Source organism: Anser cygnoides, chromosome 2 (genome assembly GCF_040182565.1).
Source record: "Anser cygnoides isolate HZ-2024a breed goose chromosome 2, Taihu_goose_T2T_genome, whole genome shotgun sequence".
Lineage (NCBI taxonomy): Eukaryota > Metazoa > Chordata > Aves > Anseriformes > Anatidae > Anser > Anser cygnoides.
Window position 1 is genome coordinate 1308688 of NC_089874.1, and position 16719 is coordinate 1325406.

At 66.4% G+C, this 16719-nt stretch overlaps 2 protein-coding genes and 1 non-coding gene across 3 annotated transcripts; all 3 read right to left on the reverse strand.

Annotated features, from left to right (window-relative positions):
• Positions 1-1076: 1076 nt before the first annotated feature.
• Positions 1077-4202, reverse strand: LOC106046814 (GTPase IMAP family member 1-like). The gene is made up of 2 exons (XM_013198001.3): positions 3450-4202; positions 1077-2709 (listed from the first exon to the last, which is right to left on the reverse strand). Exon 2 carries the CDS (start codon positions 2679-2681, stop codon positions 1866-1868), a length of 816 nt encoding a protein of 271 aa, XP_013053455.3. The 5' UTR covers positions 2682-2709; positions 3450-4202; the 3' UTR covers positions 1077-1865.
• A 993-nt stretch (positions 4203-5195) lies between these two features.
• Positions 5196-14611, reverse strand: MYO1G (myosin IG). Its single transcript, XM_048053351.2, has 22 exons — positions 14415-14611; positions 13719-13927; positions 13547-13640; positions 13251-13416; positions 13102-13155; positions 11887-11982; positions 11697-11813; positions 11344-11550; positions 11109-11254; positions 10366-10480; positions 10088-10258; positions 9938-10008; positions 9085-9159; positions 8794-8926; positions 8020-8186; positions 7728-7935; positions 6747-6970; positions 6513-6657; positions 6320-6424; positions 6126-6239; positions 5705-5859; positions 5196-5609 (listed from the first exon to the last, which is right to left on the reverse strand). The coding sequence occupies exons 1-22, from the start codon at positions 14507-14509 to the stop codon at positions 5453-5455; spliced, it is 3024 nt and encodes a 1007-aa protein (XP_047909308.1). The 5' UTR covers positions 14510-14611; the 3' UTR covers positions 5196-5452.
• A 1712-nt stretch (positions 14612-16323) lies between these two features.
• On the reverse strand, positions 16324-16455 carry LOC125180911 (small nucleolar RNA SNORA9). Its single transcript, XR_007159827.1, has one exon. It is a non-coding gene; the product is annotated as a small nucleolar RNA SNORA9 (small nucleolar RNA).
• Between the last annotated feature and the right edge of the window lie 264 nt (positions 16456-16719).

Consider the following 16719-nt stretch of genomic DNA (forward strand, 5'->3'; position numbering starts at 1 on the left):
TCCCCTGGTGCCACCCCTCAGTGACTCCGCTCACCATCTCCCTCATGGTCTCCCTTCTTTCTCTTCCCTCGGTGACCTCCCCTAATCTCTCCGCTCAGCGCTCCCCCTCAATGACCCCCGTCAGTGTCACCCCTCATTTTGTCCCCTCAGTACCTCCCCTCAAAGCCTTGATGTCTCCTCTCACTCCCCTCACTGACACCCTCAGCGACCACCATTAGACCACCTCAGCGTCTTCCCTTTGTATCTTCCCTTGATGTCCCCCCTCTTTCCCTTCCCTCAGTGACCTCTCAGTGCCTCTTCCCAGCAGCTCCCCTCAGTGTCTCCCTCCACGTCACCTCAACGTCTCCCCGCAGTGTCACCCCTCGGTGTCTCCCCTCGTGCTCTTCATTCAGTGCCCACCTCAGTGTCTCTCCTCAGCACCTCCCCTCCATGTTTTCCCTTGGTGATGTTCCTCATTCCCGATGTTTTCCCTCCCTCATTCTCCTCCCTCACCCTCTCTACCAGCATCTTCCTCAGCGTCTTCCCTCTTTCTCTTCCCTTGGTGGCCTCCCTCATTCCCACCCCTCATTCTCACCCTCAGCGTCACCCCTTAGCGTCTCCCCTCAATGTCTTCCTTTGGTGATGTTCCTCACTCTCTTCCCTCACCCTCTCCCTCAGCATCTCCCTCGTTCTCCTCCCTGTAAGACCTCCCTCATTCCCTCCCCTCATTCCGTCCCCTCAGCGAGGGACAGGCTGACAGCCCTGGGGCACCTGGCACGGCACGGCAAGAAGGGCTTTGCCATCCTCCCCTCCCGCCACACACGTGGATGCACAGGGACCGAGTGCGGGGCCGAGGGATTTTAACGCGTTATATCCCTCGGGAGCACGTGGCAAGCCCCCAGGGCCGAGCAGGGGCTGTAGGGCAGGGCTGTGCGTTCCTGCTGGCTGCCGGGGGCCCACATCCGTGCCCCAGAGCGCTCCGTGTGCGGGCGGACGTGGGCACCCTGTCGATTGCTCGGCCGAGGGCACGGAGGTGTTGGCGTTGCCCGAAAAAGTGGCTCCTTTACCCGGTGTGCAATAAGCCAGTTCCCACGCACTCAGGAGAGAGATTGCTTTTATTCAGGCCTGGGTGCTCGGTGCATTTTCCACAGATCAGGCACACCCGATGTTGACTTCCTTGCTACATGTAGACATTAAATTCATGACTATTCTGCTATCTAATACATATTCATTCTAATCTACATTGTGTATTTACGTATTGTCGTTCTAAAGGATCCTTCCCTGGCCCTTCTGCGCATGCCTTCCTTTCTTTGGGGGCCCTTGGTGGTGTTCCCTGATGAAGCACCCTGACCCCTTTTATCCATCGATGGCCACACGTCACCTAAGCACATCCTAAGGCTACTTTCTCTTGCCAACCTTCCTTGGTTTCTTCCAGAAGGAGCATTTTGTCCCTGATCGAAGGGAGCCAAGGTTAAAAGTTAAACGTAATTTTTGCCCTGTACTACATAAATGATACGTGATCAAGGGATGCTCAATTAAACATAGACAATTCCTCTTCTTTTCCAAGGGAGAGTTGGTTCCATTGCAGCAGGACTTGGGGGTCCCATCTATGTGTGCCAACACCTGGTGGGGTGCCCAGAGCCAAGACACAAGGGCATGGGTAATGCTGGAAGCACAAGGATGCATGGTGAGAGATTAGGGAAGTCTTTTTTTTTGCTGTGCGGGTGTCTGAGCGCTGGCACAGGCTGCCCAGAGCCGTGCTGGGGTCTCCATCCCTGGAGATGTCCGACACCCAATGGACACGGTGCTGGGCAGCCGGTGCTGGGGACCCTGCCTGGGCAGGGATGGAACACGCGGTGTGCAGAGGTGCCTCCAGCCCCAGGCGTTCAGTGTTTCCATGGTGCTGTCATTCCTCGCACCCGTGCGATAAGGAAACCCAGGGAAATCACAGCCGCGGTGAAGGCAATCAGCCCCAAAGCCGCGACGACTGTCCTGCAGCCGGACCGCTCCCTCTTTATCCTGCGTGCTCTGTACCTCCTCATGTGATACTCCACCTTCCCTTCTGTTAAATCGGGCTCCAGGTACATCTCATTGCTGTAGCAACCGCCCCCATTCGCCTGCACCATGCAGCGGACCATCCCCATCAGCTCCGCGACCTGCTGGTCCCGTTCGGCTCCAGCTGCCCGGTTGTTGAAGCCGCAGTACCTGTTCCCGCACCTCTGGATCAGCTCGCGGAGAGCTTTGTTGTCAGTACAGGACACGAAGTCGTGCAGAGATCGCCCCGCCAGCTCTTCTGCACGGGTGAATATGACGATCGTGTGCCCCAGAACTTCAGCTCCAAAGATGTCCTGCAGTCTCTCTGCGGCCTCCTTGTCCTCCTGGGTGAATCGGCCCAGCTGGGTCACCAGCAGCAGCGCGTGGGGGCCCGGGGAGGACAGCTTGACGCACTGGAAAATTTCTTGGTGCACCTCATCACTGGCATCACTTGGGTTGAAAATGTCGGCCGTGTCAACCACCGTGAAGTCCTCGCCGTCCCAGTGCCCTTGTGCTTTCTTACACCTCACGGTCACTGGCTGGGTGGACAGCTTGGACTCAAATACACGTTCCCCGACGAGGGTGTTCCCCGTGGCGCTTTTCCCCCCACCAGCCTTCCCAGCCAGGATCAGCCTCATCTCCAAGCCCCCGCCGACCCCGGGCAGCATGTAGACACGCCGGACGGCCACGGCCACGCTGCGGAGACAAAAGCAGACGCCCAGGGCTCCGTCAGCAGGCACCCAGAGGCTGGGAGCGTTACCGACAGCAGAAGGGATTTTCACTAAAAGCGGGGATGGTTTCGAAGCCTCGCTGCTGGCGACTGGAGGCTGCGGGGCTCTGTGTGCCCCCGCTGCAGGAAGGGCTCGGGAGGCTGCAGCTGGGTCAGGCTGCGGTGGCACCGGGCCAGACGGGGTCCCCTGGATCGCGCTGCAGCGTGTGCGGCCACAGCAGTGCACAGACAGCAGCAAGGAACAGAAAATGAAAATGAAAGCCAGAACCGCGAGGTGCAGCGGGGAAACAGAGCAGCGAGGCAGCCTCAGTCAGCACAGGATCACAGGGGGGAGGGAAGGCAGCGTGGTGGCAGGGACCCTCGGGTGGTGGCAGGGACCCTCAGGTGGTGGCAGGGACCCTCGGGGCAGTGACACTCGTGAAGCCGGGGCCCCGTGTGGGGCTGAGCATGGTGCCGAGGGGCTCCCCTGGGCTGGGGCTGGGGCTGGAGCCAGGGCTGGGGCCATGCAAGCGCCTGGGGCTGGGGAGGTTTGTGCTGTGCCCACGCCGAGCATGGGGAGCGAGGAGTGGGGAGAAAGGGAGGAGAGAGAAGGGGACAGGGGGAAGAGCCCCTTCCCTGCCCCGCTGCCCTGCGCCAGTTCCCCAGCCCCCCTCAAAGCCCTTCCCGCTGGCACAGAGCTTTGCAGCCCCTGACCTTCAGCCCGTACCTTCCCGCAGGTCCTGCGCTGGCGTTCGCCTTGTCCCTGCGGGACGCTCACAACCACCAGGAAGTGAAAGTGGTGACGGAAGCAGCCCGGAGCACGGCCCTCGTGTCAGAGGGATGGCACGCAGGGCGAGGGCAGCTCTGGCTCCTCCTGCGGGGATGCTCAGCAGGGCTCAGTGAAGGGTCCCAAAAGAAGCAGCCACCCTCTGGACCCCCGTGCTGGGACACCGGGCCGCCACACCTCGTGCCGCGCTGGAAGCAGAGGCTGGGGGCTGCTGGCACCACGGTCACTTTGCTTTGCAGGGGAGGGCTGGGCAGGATTTGTGCCGCCAGAAAGGCACCGAGCGGCTGGGGATGACCGGGAACAGAGCCCGGCTGGTGCTGTTTTTGTGTCCCAGCCTGCTCAGAGGGGAACAGCCTCTGCCCTCAGGCATGGGCAGCCGGGCTCAGAGCCTCTTCGTCCTTGTGGTGCTGCCTGGCCGCTGGCTCCGTGCCCTCCTGGCAGCACCCAGGGCTCCCCCACGGCTCGATGCAGGGGACGAGGACATTTCCTGGGAGGCGCCGCCTGGCTCTAGCCCTGCGCATCCCCAGGTCCGCAGCCGTCCCTGCAATGCCCCGGGCACACCGCTGGCATTGAGCAGGAGACGAAGCAAAACCAACTCGGCAGCCGCAAGCTCGGTGCTGTTGTTTTCACGCCGGGCCTGCAGCAGGGTTACAGTGAAAATCGGCCGCTTGCTGCCTTGTTAAGCAACACGGCGCAGTCAACAGGAAAAAGAAATCCAGCCCGGCCCCGTCTACCGGTAGTGCGAGAAGCGGTTGTACAGAGACTCAACTGCCTGCCACCCCCGGAAAACACCCTGCACGCAACGCACGCGATGCCCAGGACCGTTGCTTGGGTGCAGCAGCAGCAGCAGCGCAGGCACCGCGCGCATCGCAAGCACCGCACGCGTCGCAGGCACTGCAGCCACTGGAGGCACCTGGCGGTGCCACACCTGGAAGCAGCCCGTGGGGCGTGGGGGCACAGAGGTGCCCGTGCCACCCCAGGGATACCCAGGGATGGACGGCAGCACGCGGGGCTCTGCAGCGGATGGGGACGTCACCCGGGGGGACCCTGCCGGTCAGTGGGGACACGGCCGATGCTCAGGGGACCCCAAATGTCTGTGCGTGAGCCCCCACGAGTCACCTGTCCCTGACAGCTCCAGAGGCGGGGGGGACATGGCTGTCCTAGCCCTGGTCCCAGTCTCTGCCCGCCCCAGTTCCTGCCTTGCTGAGGTTCCTCCCCAGGGCAGGAGCAGCAGCAGCTGCTGCAGAGCTCCTGTGTCAGAGCTGTGACAACCTGTCAGCGCAGGGAACGGCACTGCTGGGACATCAACACGGGGTGTCAGGGACATGGGGACCCCGGGGACATCAGGGCACAGAGATCTGGGACAGTGGGACCCAGATATCCAGGGCACAGGGACACCAGGACTTGGGACACACAGACGTTGGGACACCAGGACCTGGGGACATTGGGACCCAGTGACCCGGCACATAGTGACACCAGTACTCAGGACACATGGATATTGGGACCCAGGACAAAGCGACAGCAGGACACAGGGGCACAAGGACCCCAGGTGTCAGGGACATCGGGACGTGGGACACAGGGGCCCTGGGAGACAGGGAGCTGGCACAGGGGTCCCCAGGGGCTCCAGTGCCCCCCGGTGTGGGGCTGCACCACGAACAGAGGGCTGGGAGGGGGTCCCAGACACACTCACGCCTGTGCTCCCATCCAGCTCTCTTTATTCCCAGTGCACTCAGAGGCTTTGGCATCGCCCAGGGGAGGGGAGGACGCGGGGTGGGGGGCACGCGGGGCCGGGGGCATCCCCGGGGAGGCTCCTGGGCACGTGCCAGCGGGACGGGGCATGGGGCAGGGATGAGGACGCTGCTGTCCCCCTGGCCCCGCGCGGGGACCACCGCAGCACCAGTGGCAGTGCAGGGAGGGGGGACACACGCAGGGCAGCCGCCCCTTCATCTCTCGGGCCAGTAGAGCACGAAGCCGTCGCGGCTCTTGCGGAAATCGGGGGCGGCCAGGCCCGGCCGCGTCTCCACGGTCAGCAGCCTCTTGCGCCCGCGCAGGCTCAGCTGGATGCAGTCGGAGACGCGGACCTGCAGCTCCCGCTTGGTCCTGCAAGGGCACGGCTTCAGCACGGGGGGGCACTTTGGGGGGGCCTTCAGCGCCCCGTCGGGTGCCCCCCCCCGGGCAGACCCGGCCCCACTCACGCTCGGCAGTGCTCCAGCAGGACGCCCACCAGCTCGCCCACCCGGTTGTCCCCCGGCGGCTGCGTCTTGTGCAGGCAGACGGCCAGGTCGTCGTGGCTCTGCGTGTGGAAGACCACCAGCTGCGCCTGGCAGCTCGTCACGCTCAGCCCCGTCACCTGCGGGTGTCACAAGCATGCAGGGGCATCACGGACATGCAGAGGTGTCACGGCACCGCGGTGGTGTCACGGCACCACGAGGGTGTCACGGCACCGCGGTGGTGTCACGGCACCGTGGCGGGGACAGCGTGACGCCCCCATCCCGGGGAGCTGCGCCGTGCCAACGTGGGTGGGATACGGGGACAGTGGAGGGGTCTTCATGTGGGACGGGGGCAGCCAGGACGGGCACGGGCACCCTGGTGCCAGCCGGTGCTGGGGACACTCACGGTGCTGAGGGGCAGCGCCCGCATCACCCGGTACTGCTGCCGGGGCTCCAGCTTGTAGAGGTGCTGGTCGGTGATGAGGATGGCGCGGTCGCGGCTCTTGTTGAAGCGGTTGATCTGCGGGGCAGGGAGATGAGTTGAGGGGGTGGGGGGGGGGGACACCGACGGGGACGTGCCGGTCCCACCGAGCCCCTCACCTTGCGGACGTGTCCGGAGAAGAGGACGGAGCCGAAGTGCACCTTGTCCCGCAGAGCCTGCACGCGGCGGGCGAAGGGCAGCGCCAGCCCGGGGTTCTCGCTGGCCTGTGGGGAATGCGGCGTGGGGCGGCCGGGGGAAGGCAGCGGGGTGGGGTGGGCTTTCGGGGTCCCGCCGGCCGCGCCGTGCCCTTACCGAGGACAGGTAGTCCCGCGCCCAGCCCCGCTGGCACCCCCAGTCCTTCCGCAGCCCCTGCAGCACCTCCATGGCGGCCACCTTGGCCCGGATCTGCGCCATGTCGGAGGGGGGAATGTTCTTGACGATTTGCCGCGCTCGCCACCTGCGGGGTTTGTGGCACACGAGGCGCTCAGGCACCGCCGCCGCGGCCCCCACCGCGGCACCCCTTCAGCCCCCCCGCGCTGCCGGCACCTGCGGAAGAGCTGCTGGCTGTTCTCCTGGAAGCGCTCCAGCACGGCCGGCGGCACGGGCCAGGCCAGGCTCTTGCCGAAGTCGGGCATGGCGCGGACGCCCTGGAAGCGCCGCACCAGCTCCAGCAGGTACGCCTTCACCTTGTGCCGCTTGTAGTAGCCCATGATGGTGTAGGCGGCGCGCAGGTAGCGGCACCGCCTGCGGGCCAGGGCGCCGCGCCACGCCTGCGAGACAGCCGAGGTCACTTTGTCCCCGCCAACGTGCCGCCCTCGGGGGGATTCGGGGATCGCCACGGTGGCGCCACCGCCTCCGGGGCGTGTGGCAGCGGTGGGGACCCTCCCCACCGTTGCCCCCATGGATGTGAGGTGGGGGTGCTGCCCTGTTCGTCAAGAGCGTGGTGCCAGGCACCAAGCCCCGCACCGCCAGGCTCAGCGGGGACGGTCCCCAAAGTGCTGCCCCTACCCCAAAATGCGCTGCGGGGCTGGACGTGTTCCCTGAGCCCCCCAGCAGTGTTTGGGGGTGCCCGGAGCTGGCCCCATCCCCTGCCCCACAGCCTGCTGGTCCAAAAAAACACCCCACACTGTGCCCTGCACCAACCCCGAGTCCTGCTCCATGTCACCCCCCATGCCATGCCCCACATCACCACCATGTTACGGCCCATGCCATGCCCCATGTCACGCCCTATGCCATCCCCATGTCACACCCCACGCCATACTCCGTGCCACATGTCACAAGCCCATGCCATCCCCCATTGTCATCCCCATATCACCCCCATGCCATGCCCCATGCCACCACCACGCCACCCCAGTGTTATGGCCCATGCCACACCCCATGCCATGCCCCATGCCACCACCATGTCCCACCCCATGCCACCACCACGCCACCCCCACGTTATAGCCCACGTCACGCCCCACGCCATACTCCATGCCACACGTCACAAGCCCACGCCATGCCCCGTGTCGCGCCCCGTGCCACCCCCACCTTCTGCAGCAGCAGGACGATGATGGGGATGAGCTGCGCCCGCTCCTGCTCGAGGCAGAAGAGGGTGCGGGGCGTGCGGATGAAGACCTTGGTGTGGCCGTAGGCCACGTCGTCCTGGAAGCCGTGCTGCTCCAGGAGGGCTTGCGCGGCCTCGCGGTCGGTGGCCATCAGGTGGTTGGGCCACGTGTACTCGCACGTCATCTTGTACCTGGGGAGCAGCGGGCGGAGGGGGTCAGCAGGATGGGGCGCGGGGGCTGCCGAGGACCCTCCCCTTGGGGCGCCGGGGCCGTACCGCAGCAGGAAGCGGTCGTAGGGCTGGCGGTAGGCGAAGCCGGCGCGGCGCACCCGCACGTTCTCCAGCAGCCCCAGGTAGGCGACCTGGTGGCGGCAGCGCTCCTCGTCGAACAGCACCGGCGACTTCTGGTCGTTGGGCTTGATGCAGCGCACGTAGTAGGGCTCCTGCGGGCACCGCGGCGGGGGCTGGTAACGGGGGAACGGGTGGTGGCCCCGTCCCCTGTCCCCGCACGGCCTGGCACGCTCCAGACGTGTGTCCCCGAGCCCGTGTGTCCCCGAGCCAGTACGTATCCTGGGGGCTGGCATGGGGGCAGGAGAGCTCGGTGGCTCGGGGACAATCCCACGTGGCTCAGGGACGTGCCTGGCCAGCTCGGGGACGTACCTGACTGCCCTGGGGACGTGTCTGGCTGCGCAGGGACACCTTGGCTGCACAGGGACGTGCCTGACTGCCTCAGGGACACGCACAGCTGTGCCCATCCGGCTTGGGGACATGCCTGGCTGGCTGAGGAGCGTGTCCCAGTGGCCTGGGGACACTTTTAGCAGATATGGGAACACACCAGGCTGGCCTGGGGACACGTAGGGCTTGCACAGGGACATTGCGGCTGCGTAGGGACATACCTGATGGGCTCAGGACGTCATCTGGCTTGGGGACACGTCTACCCGATATGGGGACATACCAGGCTGGCTTGGGGACACGTAGGGACGTGCCCAGCCGGCTCGGGGACATACGGGGCTGGCGTGGGGACGTGGCCAGCTGCCCCGGGGCTGGTACCTTGGAGGCGAGGTTCTCCACCAGGGCCACGATGGAGTTCTTGAAGAGCGTGGCGGCGGTCAGCGGGCGCTTGGTGACCTCGGTGATGCTCTGCTCGCCGTCGGGCCACATGGCACGCAGCACGGGGTCGGCGCTGGGGACGGCGGCGGCGTGGGGCTGGCGACACCGGGCTCCTCTCCCACCCCCCCAGCGCCCAGCCCCACGGCTCTGCCACCCCCTACCCCGTGGCAGTGTCCCCCGGCTGTGCCACCGGCCCTCTCACGGTGTCCCCAGCCCCTAGCTGTCCCCAACCTGTTGTAGAGCAGCCGTTTGAAGTCCTGGAAGAGCGTGTCCTTGTTCTTGTCCAGGAAACCCTCCACCGAGTACCTGCGGGAGGGGGACACCGTGCTGGGGGGCCAGGGACAAGCTTTGGGGCAGGGGCTGCTGGGGACACAGCAGCGCCATGCCCTTGGCTGGCCCCGCAGAGGTGACGTGTCCTTGGGAGGTGTAAACCCTACTGTCCCACGGTCCTCCGTGATCCCAAAGGGTCCCCCATGCCCTCCCAAAGTCCTCCATGACCCCAAGGCCACCCATGGTCCCCCGTGGTTCTCCATGGTTTCCCGCAGCCCCATGGCCCCCCAAGGACGCCCATAGTCCCCAGTGGCCACCCACACTCCCAAGGCTCCAAACGACACCAAAACCCCACAGAGCACCCCATGGCCCTCTGTGGTTCCCCAAGGCCCCACGGTCAACCGTGGACCCCCCAAGAGCCCCCACAGCCCCACCATGATACCAAATGATCCCCCATGCCCTCTCAAAGTCTTCCATGACCCAAAGATCCCCCCCATGGTTTTTTTGTGGTGTCCCACATCCCCATGGCTCCCCATGGCTCCCCGCAGCCCCATGGCCCCCCATGGATGCCCATAGTCCCCAGTGGCCACCCACACTCTCAATGCTCCAAATGACACCAAAACCCCACAGAGTACCTGCTGCGGTTCTCCAAGGCCCCACGGTCAACTGTGGACCCCTCCAAGAGCCCCCACAGCCCCACCATGATCCCAAATGGTCCCCCATGCCCTCTGAAAGTCCTCCATGGCCCCAAGACCCCCCCATGGTTCTTCGTGGTGCCCCACAGCCCCCCGTGGCCCCCTCCGGCCCCCCATACGTGACATCTCCGGCGTAGTGCTTGATGCGGAAGTCACGGTTGAACTCCATGGTCTTGTCGGTGGGGCAGAGCTGGGGAGCAGGGGGGTGTCAGCCCCAGCCCACGCGCCCCCCGCTCCCCCCCGGCCCCCCACGGTGCCCCCCGATGCACCTTGCGGCTGCTGTAGTGGGGGTGGCGGCCCAGGCGGGTGTCCATGGAGGCCAGGAAGAGGGCGTCGGTGACAGTCCCCACGGCCAAGCAAGCCTCGTCCAGCAGCGCCAGGATGCCGCGGTGCGGCTGCTCCACCAGCTCCACGATGGGCTCGTTGCTGAAGTACTCGATCTGGGGGCGAGGGGTGGGCAGCGTGTCCCCCAAATCGCCCCCCGGCACCCCAAATCTCACCCCGCCAGGTGGTGCCACCCTCCCCGTGTCCCCCCCGTGCCGCTCACGTTCTGCCAGGCGATGCCCTCGCGCTGGTACTCGGCCTGCTCCTGCCGCAGGATGAGCTCGATGAAGAGCTGCTGCAGCTTCTCGTTGCAGTAGTTGATGCAGAACTGCTCGAAGCTGAACCCGGGGGGGGGTCAGGTCAGCCACCGCCGCCCGGCCCCGCGCCACGGCCCCCGGCACCCTGAGCGTGGCCCTACTGCTGGCCCCCCTGGTCCCGTCCCTCCAGGTGTCCCTCCTGGGTGCCATCCCTTCCAGGTGTCCCTCCCGGGTCCCATCCCCTCCAAGTGTCCCTCCCGGGTCCCATCTCCTCCAGGTGTCCCTCCTGAATGCCATCCCCTCCAGGTGTCCCTCTCAAGGTGTCCCCTGTCCCCTCCACATGTCCCCTGGGCATCTCCCCACTGCTCTGTGTCCCTCTGAGCCCTGTCCCCTCCACGTGTCTGTCCTGGGTCCCGTCCCTTCCACGTCTCCTTCCCATCCCCAGTCCCTTCCCCATGTCCCTCCCAGGTGTCCCCTGTCCCCTCCTGGTCCTTCCCATCCCTGGCCCCTTCCGCATGTCCTTCCAAGGTGTCCCCTGTCCCCTCCTCGCCCTTCCCAGTCCCTTCCACGTGTCCCTCCCAGTCCCTGTCCCCTCCAGGTGTCCCTCTACCCCACATCCGCTCCGTGTGCTCCCCCCAGCCCCATCACGCCTCCCCCCTATCCCTATCCCCTCCACGGCAGGTCCCTGTCCCCCCGGGGGCCGTGTCACCTGTTGGTGTCGAAGATCTCGAAGCCGTAGATGTCGAGGACGCCGATGACGGTGCCCTTGCCGTGCAGGCGCGCGTCGTAGCCCCGCGCCGCGATGCTGGCGTTGATGCGCCCCACGATCCAGCTGAAAAGCCGCTCGTAGACGGCCTGGGGACGGGGTCAGGGAGTCCGTGGGCACCCCGGGGACCCTGGCGGTGGGTTTTAGGGGGGGGGTGCCCCGGCGTTCCCCTCCTCACCTTGGCGCAGGCGTCCCTGCCGTAGGCGGCCTCGGTGGGGCTGTGGCCCTTCTCGATCAGCTCCCCGCCGCCCGTGGCCACCGTGCGGGCCAGCAGCGCCTTGCGGAGCTGCTCGGGGGTCGTGGCCGTCAGCTGGGCCAGCGCCGCCAGCTGCTCCGCCGCCTCCACCGCCGCCTCCTCGCCCTCCGCCACGAAGCGCACGTTGCCCTGCGGACACTGGTCTGTACTGGGTTGCATGGGGCCGCACTGGTAGGGCCGTGCTGGTGTGCACGGGACCGTACTGGTGCATGTGGGACCATACTGGTGTGTGTGGGACTGTACTGGTGCATGTGGGACCATACTGGTGCACTCACCAGGTGCAGGATGGCCGCCAGGATGCGGTGCACGGCGCCCACCTCCTCTGGGGAGAAGCCGATGACGGCCATCGCCTCCTCCACCGCTCGGAAGCCGTCCGCATCGTCACTGCCAGCCTGGGGGGATGCTGGTGAGGGACGGGACCCCCGGGACCCCCACCCACCCCCTGACCACCCCCGGCGCACTCACGCTGCCCTGGGCACCCTCCTGGGTGTAGCGGTAGGCGCCAGGGTCCCGGCAGAGGTGCAGCGAGGCCAGCAGCGCATCGGGGGCTCCCAGCAGCAGCTGTGGGGCAGGGGGGGCGTCAGTACCCTGCCCGGGGGGACACCAGGACCCCTGTCCCCATCCCACCCGGCCTGGTGTCCTCTGACCTTTTCCAGTCTTGCCCCCACCCTGTTGCATCCCGTCCTGTACTTCCCCATCCCATCCATCCCCATCCCATCCATCCCATAGATCCTATCCATCCCATCCCCATCCCATCCCATCCATCCCATCCCATCCCACCTGTCCCATCCCATTCATCCCATAGATCCCATCCATCCGACCCCATCTCATCCCATCCCATAGATTACATCCATCCCACCACATCTGTCCCACCCCATCCATCTCATCTATCTATCCCAACTGTCCCAACCCATCTGTCCCATCCCATCCTATCCCACCCCAACCCAATCCTGCCCCTTCCCATGGATCCTGTCTGTTCCATCTCCACCCCTCTCACCCTGACCCACCAATCCTGTCCTGTCCCATAGAACCCATCCGTTCTATCCCCATCCCATCCCATTCTATCCCACCCCACCCATCCTTTCCCATCCCATCCCCATCCAATCTGACCCATCCATCCCATCTCATCCATCATGTTCCATCCCATAGATTCCCTTCATCCCATTCCTACCCGTCTCCTCTGATCCCACCTGTCCCATCGCATCCATCCCATCCCCATCCCACCCATCCTGTCCCATCCCGCCTCTTCCACCTTGTTCCATCCATCCCATCTCATCCTTCATATCCCATCCATTATGCCCCATCCCATAGATTCCATCCATTCCACCCCCTCTCAACCCACCTGTCTCATCCCATTCCTTCCATTAAGTCCCATCCCATCCCATCCCATGGATCCCATCCCATCCCGTCCCTTCCTGTCCCATCCATCCCATCTCATCTCATCCATTCTGTCCCATCCCGTCCTGTCCCATCCCATCCCATCCCATCCTGTTCCATTGATCCCATCCCATCCCATGCATCCCATCCTGTCCTGTCCCATCCCATCCATCCCATCCCATCCCGCCCCATGCATCCCATCCTGTCCCATCCCATCGATCCCATCCCATCCCATGGATCCCATCCCATGGATCCCATCAATCCCATCCCATCCCAATATTCCCACCCCATCCCACCCCTCACCTGGTAGAAGGAGTGGAAGTTCCTCTCTCCCGGCTGCTGCTGGAGGATTCGGGACTGGAAGAGGCAGCAGTGGGTGGGCGCCGGGCAGTGCCACGGGCCAGCACCACGCCCCCCTGTGCCCACGCCCCGTGCCCCGCGCCCCCCCGCACCTTCTCCAGGAGGTAGTTGTGGATGTGGCCGCCCGTGGGGTCGCCCTTGAAGTCGAAGTTGATGTCCATGTACTTGCCAAAGCGGCTCGAGTTGTCGTTGCGGTTGGTCTTGGCGTTGCCGAAGGCCTCCAGGACGCAGTTGGACTTCAGCAGCACGTTCTTCACCCTGCGCGGCGCGGCGTGAAGGCACGGCCTGGCGCCCCCCCGGCCCCCCCACACCGCCCCTACGGGCAGGGAGCCCCCCAGGACCACCCTGCTCTGACCCTGGGCCACGGGCACCGTGGGGCCGGACCCACCTCTCCACCTCGGCGCGCTGGGTGGGGTTGGTGATGGCGGCGATGTACTGCATGATGTACTTGCTGGCCTCCGTCTTCCCTGCCCCGCTCTCACCTGGCAGAGGCAGGAGGTGGGCGAGGGCACGCACCCATGGGTGCCCGGCCCCCCGGGGTGCCCCCTGCCCGCCCCTACCCGAGATGACGATGCAGGTGTCCTTGGCGCGGCGCTTCATGGCCTTGTAGGCGGCGTCGGCCAGCGCGAAGAGGTGCGGCGGGCGCTCGTAGAGCTCGCGGCCCCGGTACTGCTCCACCACGGCGGGGCCGTAGAGCCCCATCGCCCGGTACGGGTTCACCGCCACCACCACCTCCCCGATGTAGGTGTAGATGCGGCCCTTCGAGAACCTGCGGGCGGTGGGGCCGGGTGACACCGCGCATCGTCGCGGCGCCACGCCGGGGCCGGCCACGGCCGCCGTGGGGGCTGAGCGGCACCGTGGGTCGCCGGGGGGAGCGGCTCTTCCTGCGGGGCGCGGGCAGGAAGCGCGGGCCACTGCAGTTGGGATGCGCACCGGGACGGACGGACGCGTGGGTGTGCATGAGCTCAGCGGCGCACAGCCATGCCTGCACATCCCCCCGGCCCACACCCACATCCCCAGCCCAGCGCCGCGGACGTGCCTCGGTTCCCCTCCGCTGGCACCGCCCGGGGCAGAGCCAGGATTTGCGCCCCGGGACCGCTTCCCCCCCACCATCGCAAAGGATTCGAGGTCCCTTGAGGCTGGTGGCATCCCCGTCACCGCCCTACCGGGGACAGCGTCGCGGAGCATCGCCCGCATCCTCCGTCGAGGCTGGGAGGCCGGCCTCACCCCCCTTCGCCCCCCGCGCCCCCCCGTACCGCAGGCGCAGGTTCTCCATGAAGTGCTCCATGGTGACCTCGTCCAGCAGGACGAAGTCGGCCTTGCCGAACTCGGGGCCCTCCTGCTCCGCCATGCTGCGCCCACCGAGCGCGGGGCGCCCAACGACTTCCCCCCCCCAACCCCGGGACCGCGCCGGCTTCCTGCACCGCCGCCGCCCGCCCGCCCGCCGAGGCAGCGGCGCAGGCGCCGCACAGCGCGCGGGACGGGGGGTGGCCCAGCCCCGTCACCACCTCCCACGGGCGGCAGTGGGGCGCGGTGGGATGGGGACAACTGGGACCACGGGGTGGGGATTTGCGCTCCGTGCCACGCCCCGGGGCGCTCGGGCACCCGTCGCCCTGCAGCACCCATCCTCACGGGGAAGGGTGGGCGCTCGGTGCGCCCAGGGTCCAAGCCCTGGGGTGTCCTGCAGTTACTGGGTTGGGGGCACGGGGCAGGCCCCGTGGGGCTGTGACCCCCCCCCCCCCCGTTATCCATGGGGACCACCGCTGTGCCCCCAGCTGCGGTCACGCAGCGTCACTTCCCTCCGGAGGCAGCGCCGCGCTGGCGGCGCCGCTGCGCCCGCCGCATCCACTGCACCCGCTGCACGCACTACGCCCGTTCCGGTGCCTGGCCGCATCCGGCCCCACGCCCGCGGGCGCTGGTCGGTGCCTCCGCCCGTGCGGCCGGCGGTGGCTGCGGTGCTGGGACGGCACCAGTACGGTACCAGTACGGTACCAGTACGGCGCGGGGGCGCTGCGTCAGGGCCGGCCGATGCCACCGCACCCGGGGACCGTGGCCCTGGGGGCATTTCCCTGCCCCGGACACCCAAACTCGACGCCCCCTCGCGGGGCAGGCTCCCAAAAAAACCCCAGGAAATGCAGCGGAGCTGCGCGGGCGGCTGCTCGGGGCCGGCCCCAGGCCCGCGGTCCTCTCGTCCCAGCAGGGCAGAGCCTGCACCAGCACCACAACCACAAGGAGACACCAGGAACATCGGGAAATTGTATTTATTGACTGACAGGCGCTGTACAGTGCTAAACAGGAGAGGTTTTACCCCAAAACATCGGTACGGCGCTCACCCCTCCTCACACTCGGCGCTGGGCGCTCCGGAGAGCGGCGGCCTCCGCTCTGAGGGTGGGGGGATCCCACCCCAACCCTCTCCCTCCCAGAATGCGGGGTTCAAATCACGAGCACCCCATGGCGCCGGGCAGCTCCTCAGCGCGTCCGGGTGCCAACGCGAGGCGGGCGCTCGGCACGGGCTGCGGCGTTCCTCCTGGAATTAAAGAGAGAGCTGCGTTAGTCACAGGAATGGGCCAAGCTTGGTCAAATCGTTTTTTTTTTTTTTTTTACGAACAGTGAGGCCGCCCCAGGGCCACCTTTCTTTCCTGGGAAACCCGCCGTGAGGCTGCAGGCCCAAGTTTCCCCCCCACACACCCCGCAGCACGTTTCCTCGCCCCGCAGCCACGGCCCCGCAACTTCCGCACTTCTCCTCGGCCCAGGAGCCAGCCGTGCCCCGACCACCGCCCCCCTCCTGCGGGGCAGAGCAGGCGGCTCTGGTGCCAACGTCCCTTCCAAGCCGCAATGCTGCCGCTCACGCAGGGCGTGATGGGTTCGGGTGGCGTCAGAGGGCCCCAAGGCTCGCCTTACCTCCGCGGGATCCGGGCACAGCGTGATTCGGGGGCTCAGATCACTGCCCACGGCTTGGCGGGCGGCTTTACAGCTGCGATACTGGCACGGGAGGAACCTCGCGAGGCCAAGGCAGGGCTGGAGCCACCGCTCCTCCCTCCGCCCAGCGCATCGTGGTACAAGAGGTGCAGAAATCGGGAGTTAAAGCCCTGCGGGAGAAGAGTCACAGTTAAAGGAGGCAGCAAAGCCCCAGCAGACACCGCAGGCAAGGCAAGAGCCGCTCAAATGTGTCCCAAGACTTCGACGGCCTCCCCACGGGGTGCAGGGGGAGGCCCCAGAGCTCCTGGGGGTGCTCTGGCAAGCGCTGCAGGAATGGACGGGGCCACTGCAGACCCCACCACGCTGGAAGGCTTGCGGCCGCTGGAGCCTTGTGGGTGCTGTCACGGCAAGAAACGCCGTGCTTGGCAAACCACGGGCGCTCTGTGCAACAGGCAGACCTCGCAGGGAAGCCCCACGTGGCGGCAGCTCGGTGCCTCGCCACCACGAGGTACGGGCAGAGCAAGGGGCAAAACGGGAACACGCTGAGGAGAGCCCTCGTGGGGTGCAGGGCCTCGAACCCTACAGCATCAGCTGAGCCTCCCTGTTACCTGCCGGGGCACAAAGCAGCCCCAGGCTGTGGTT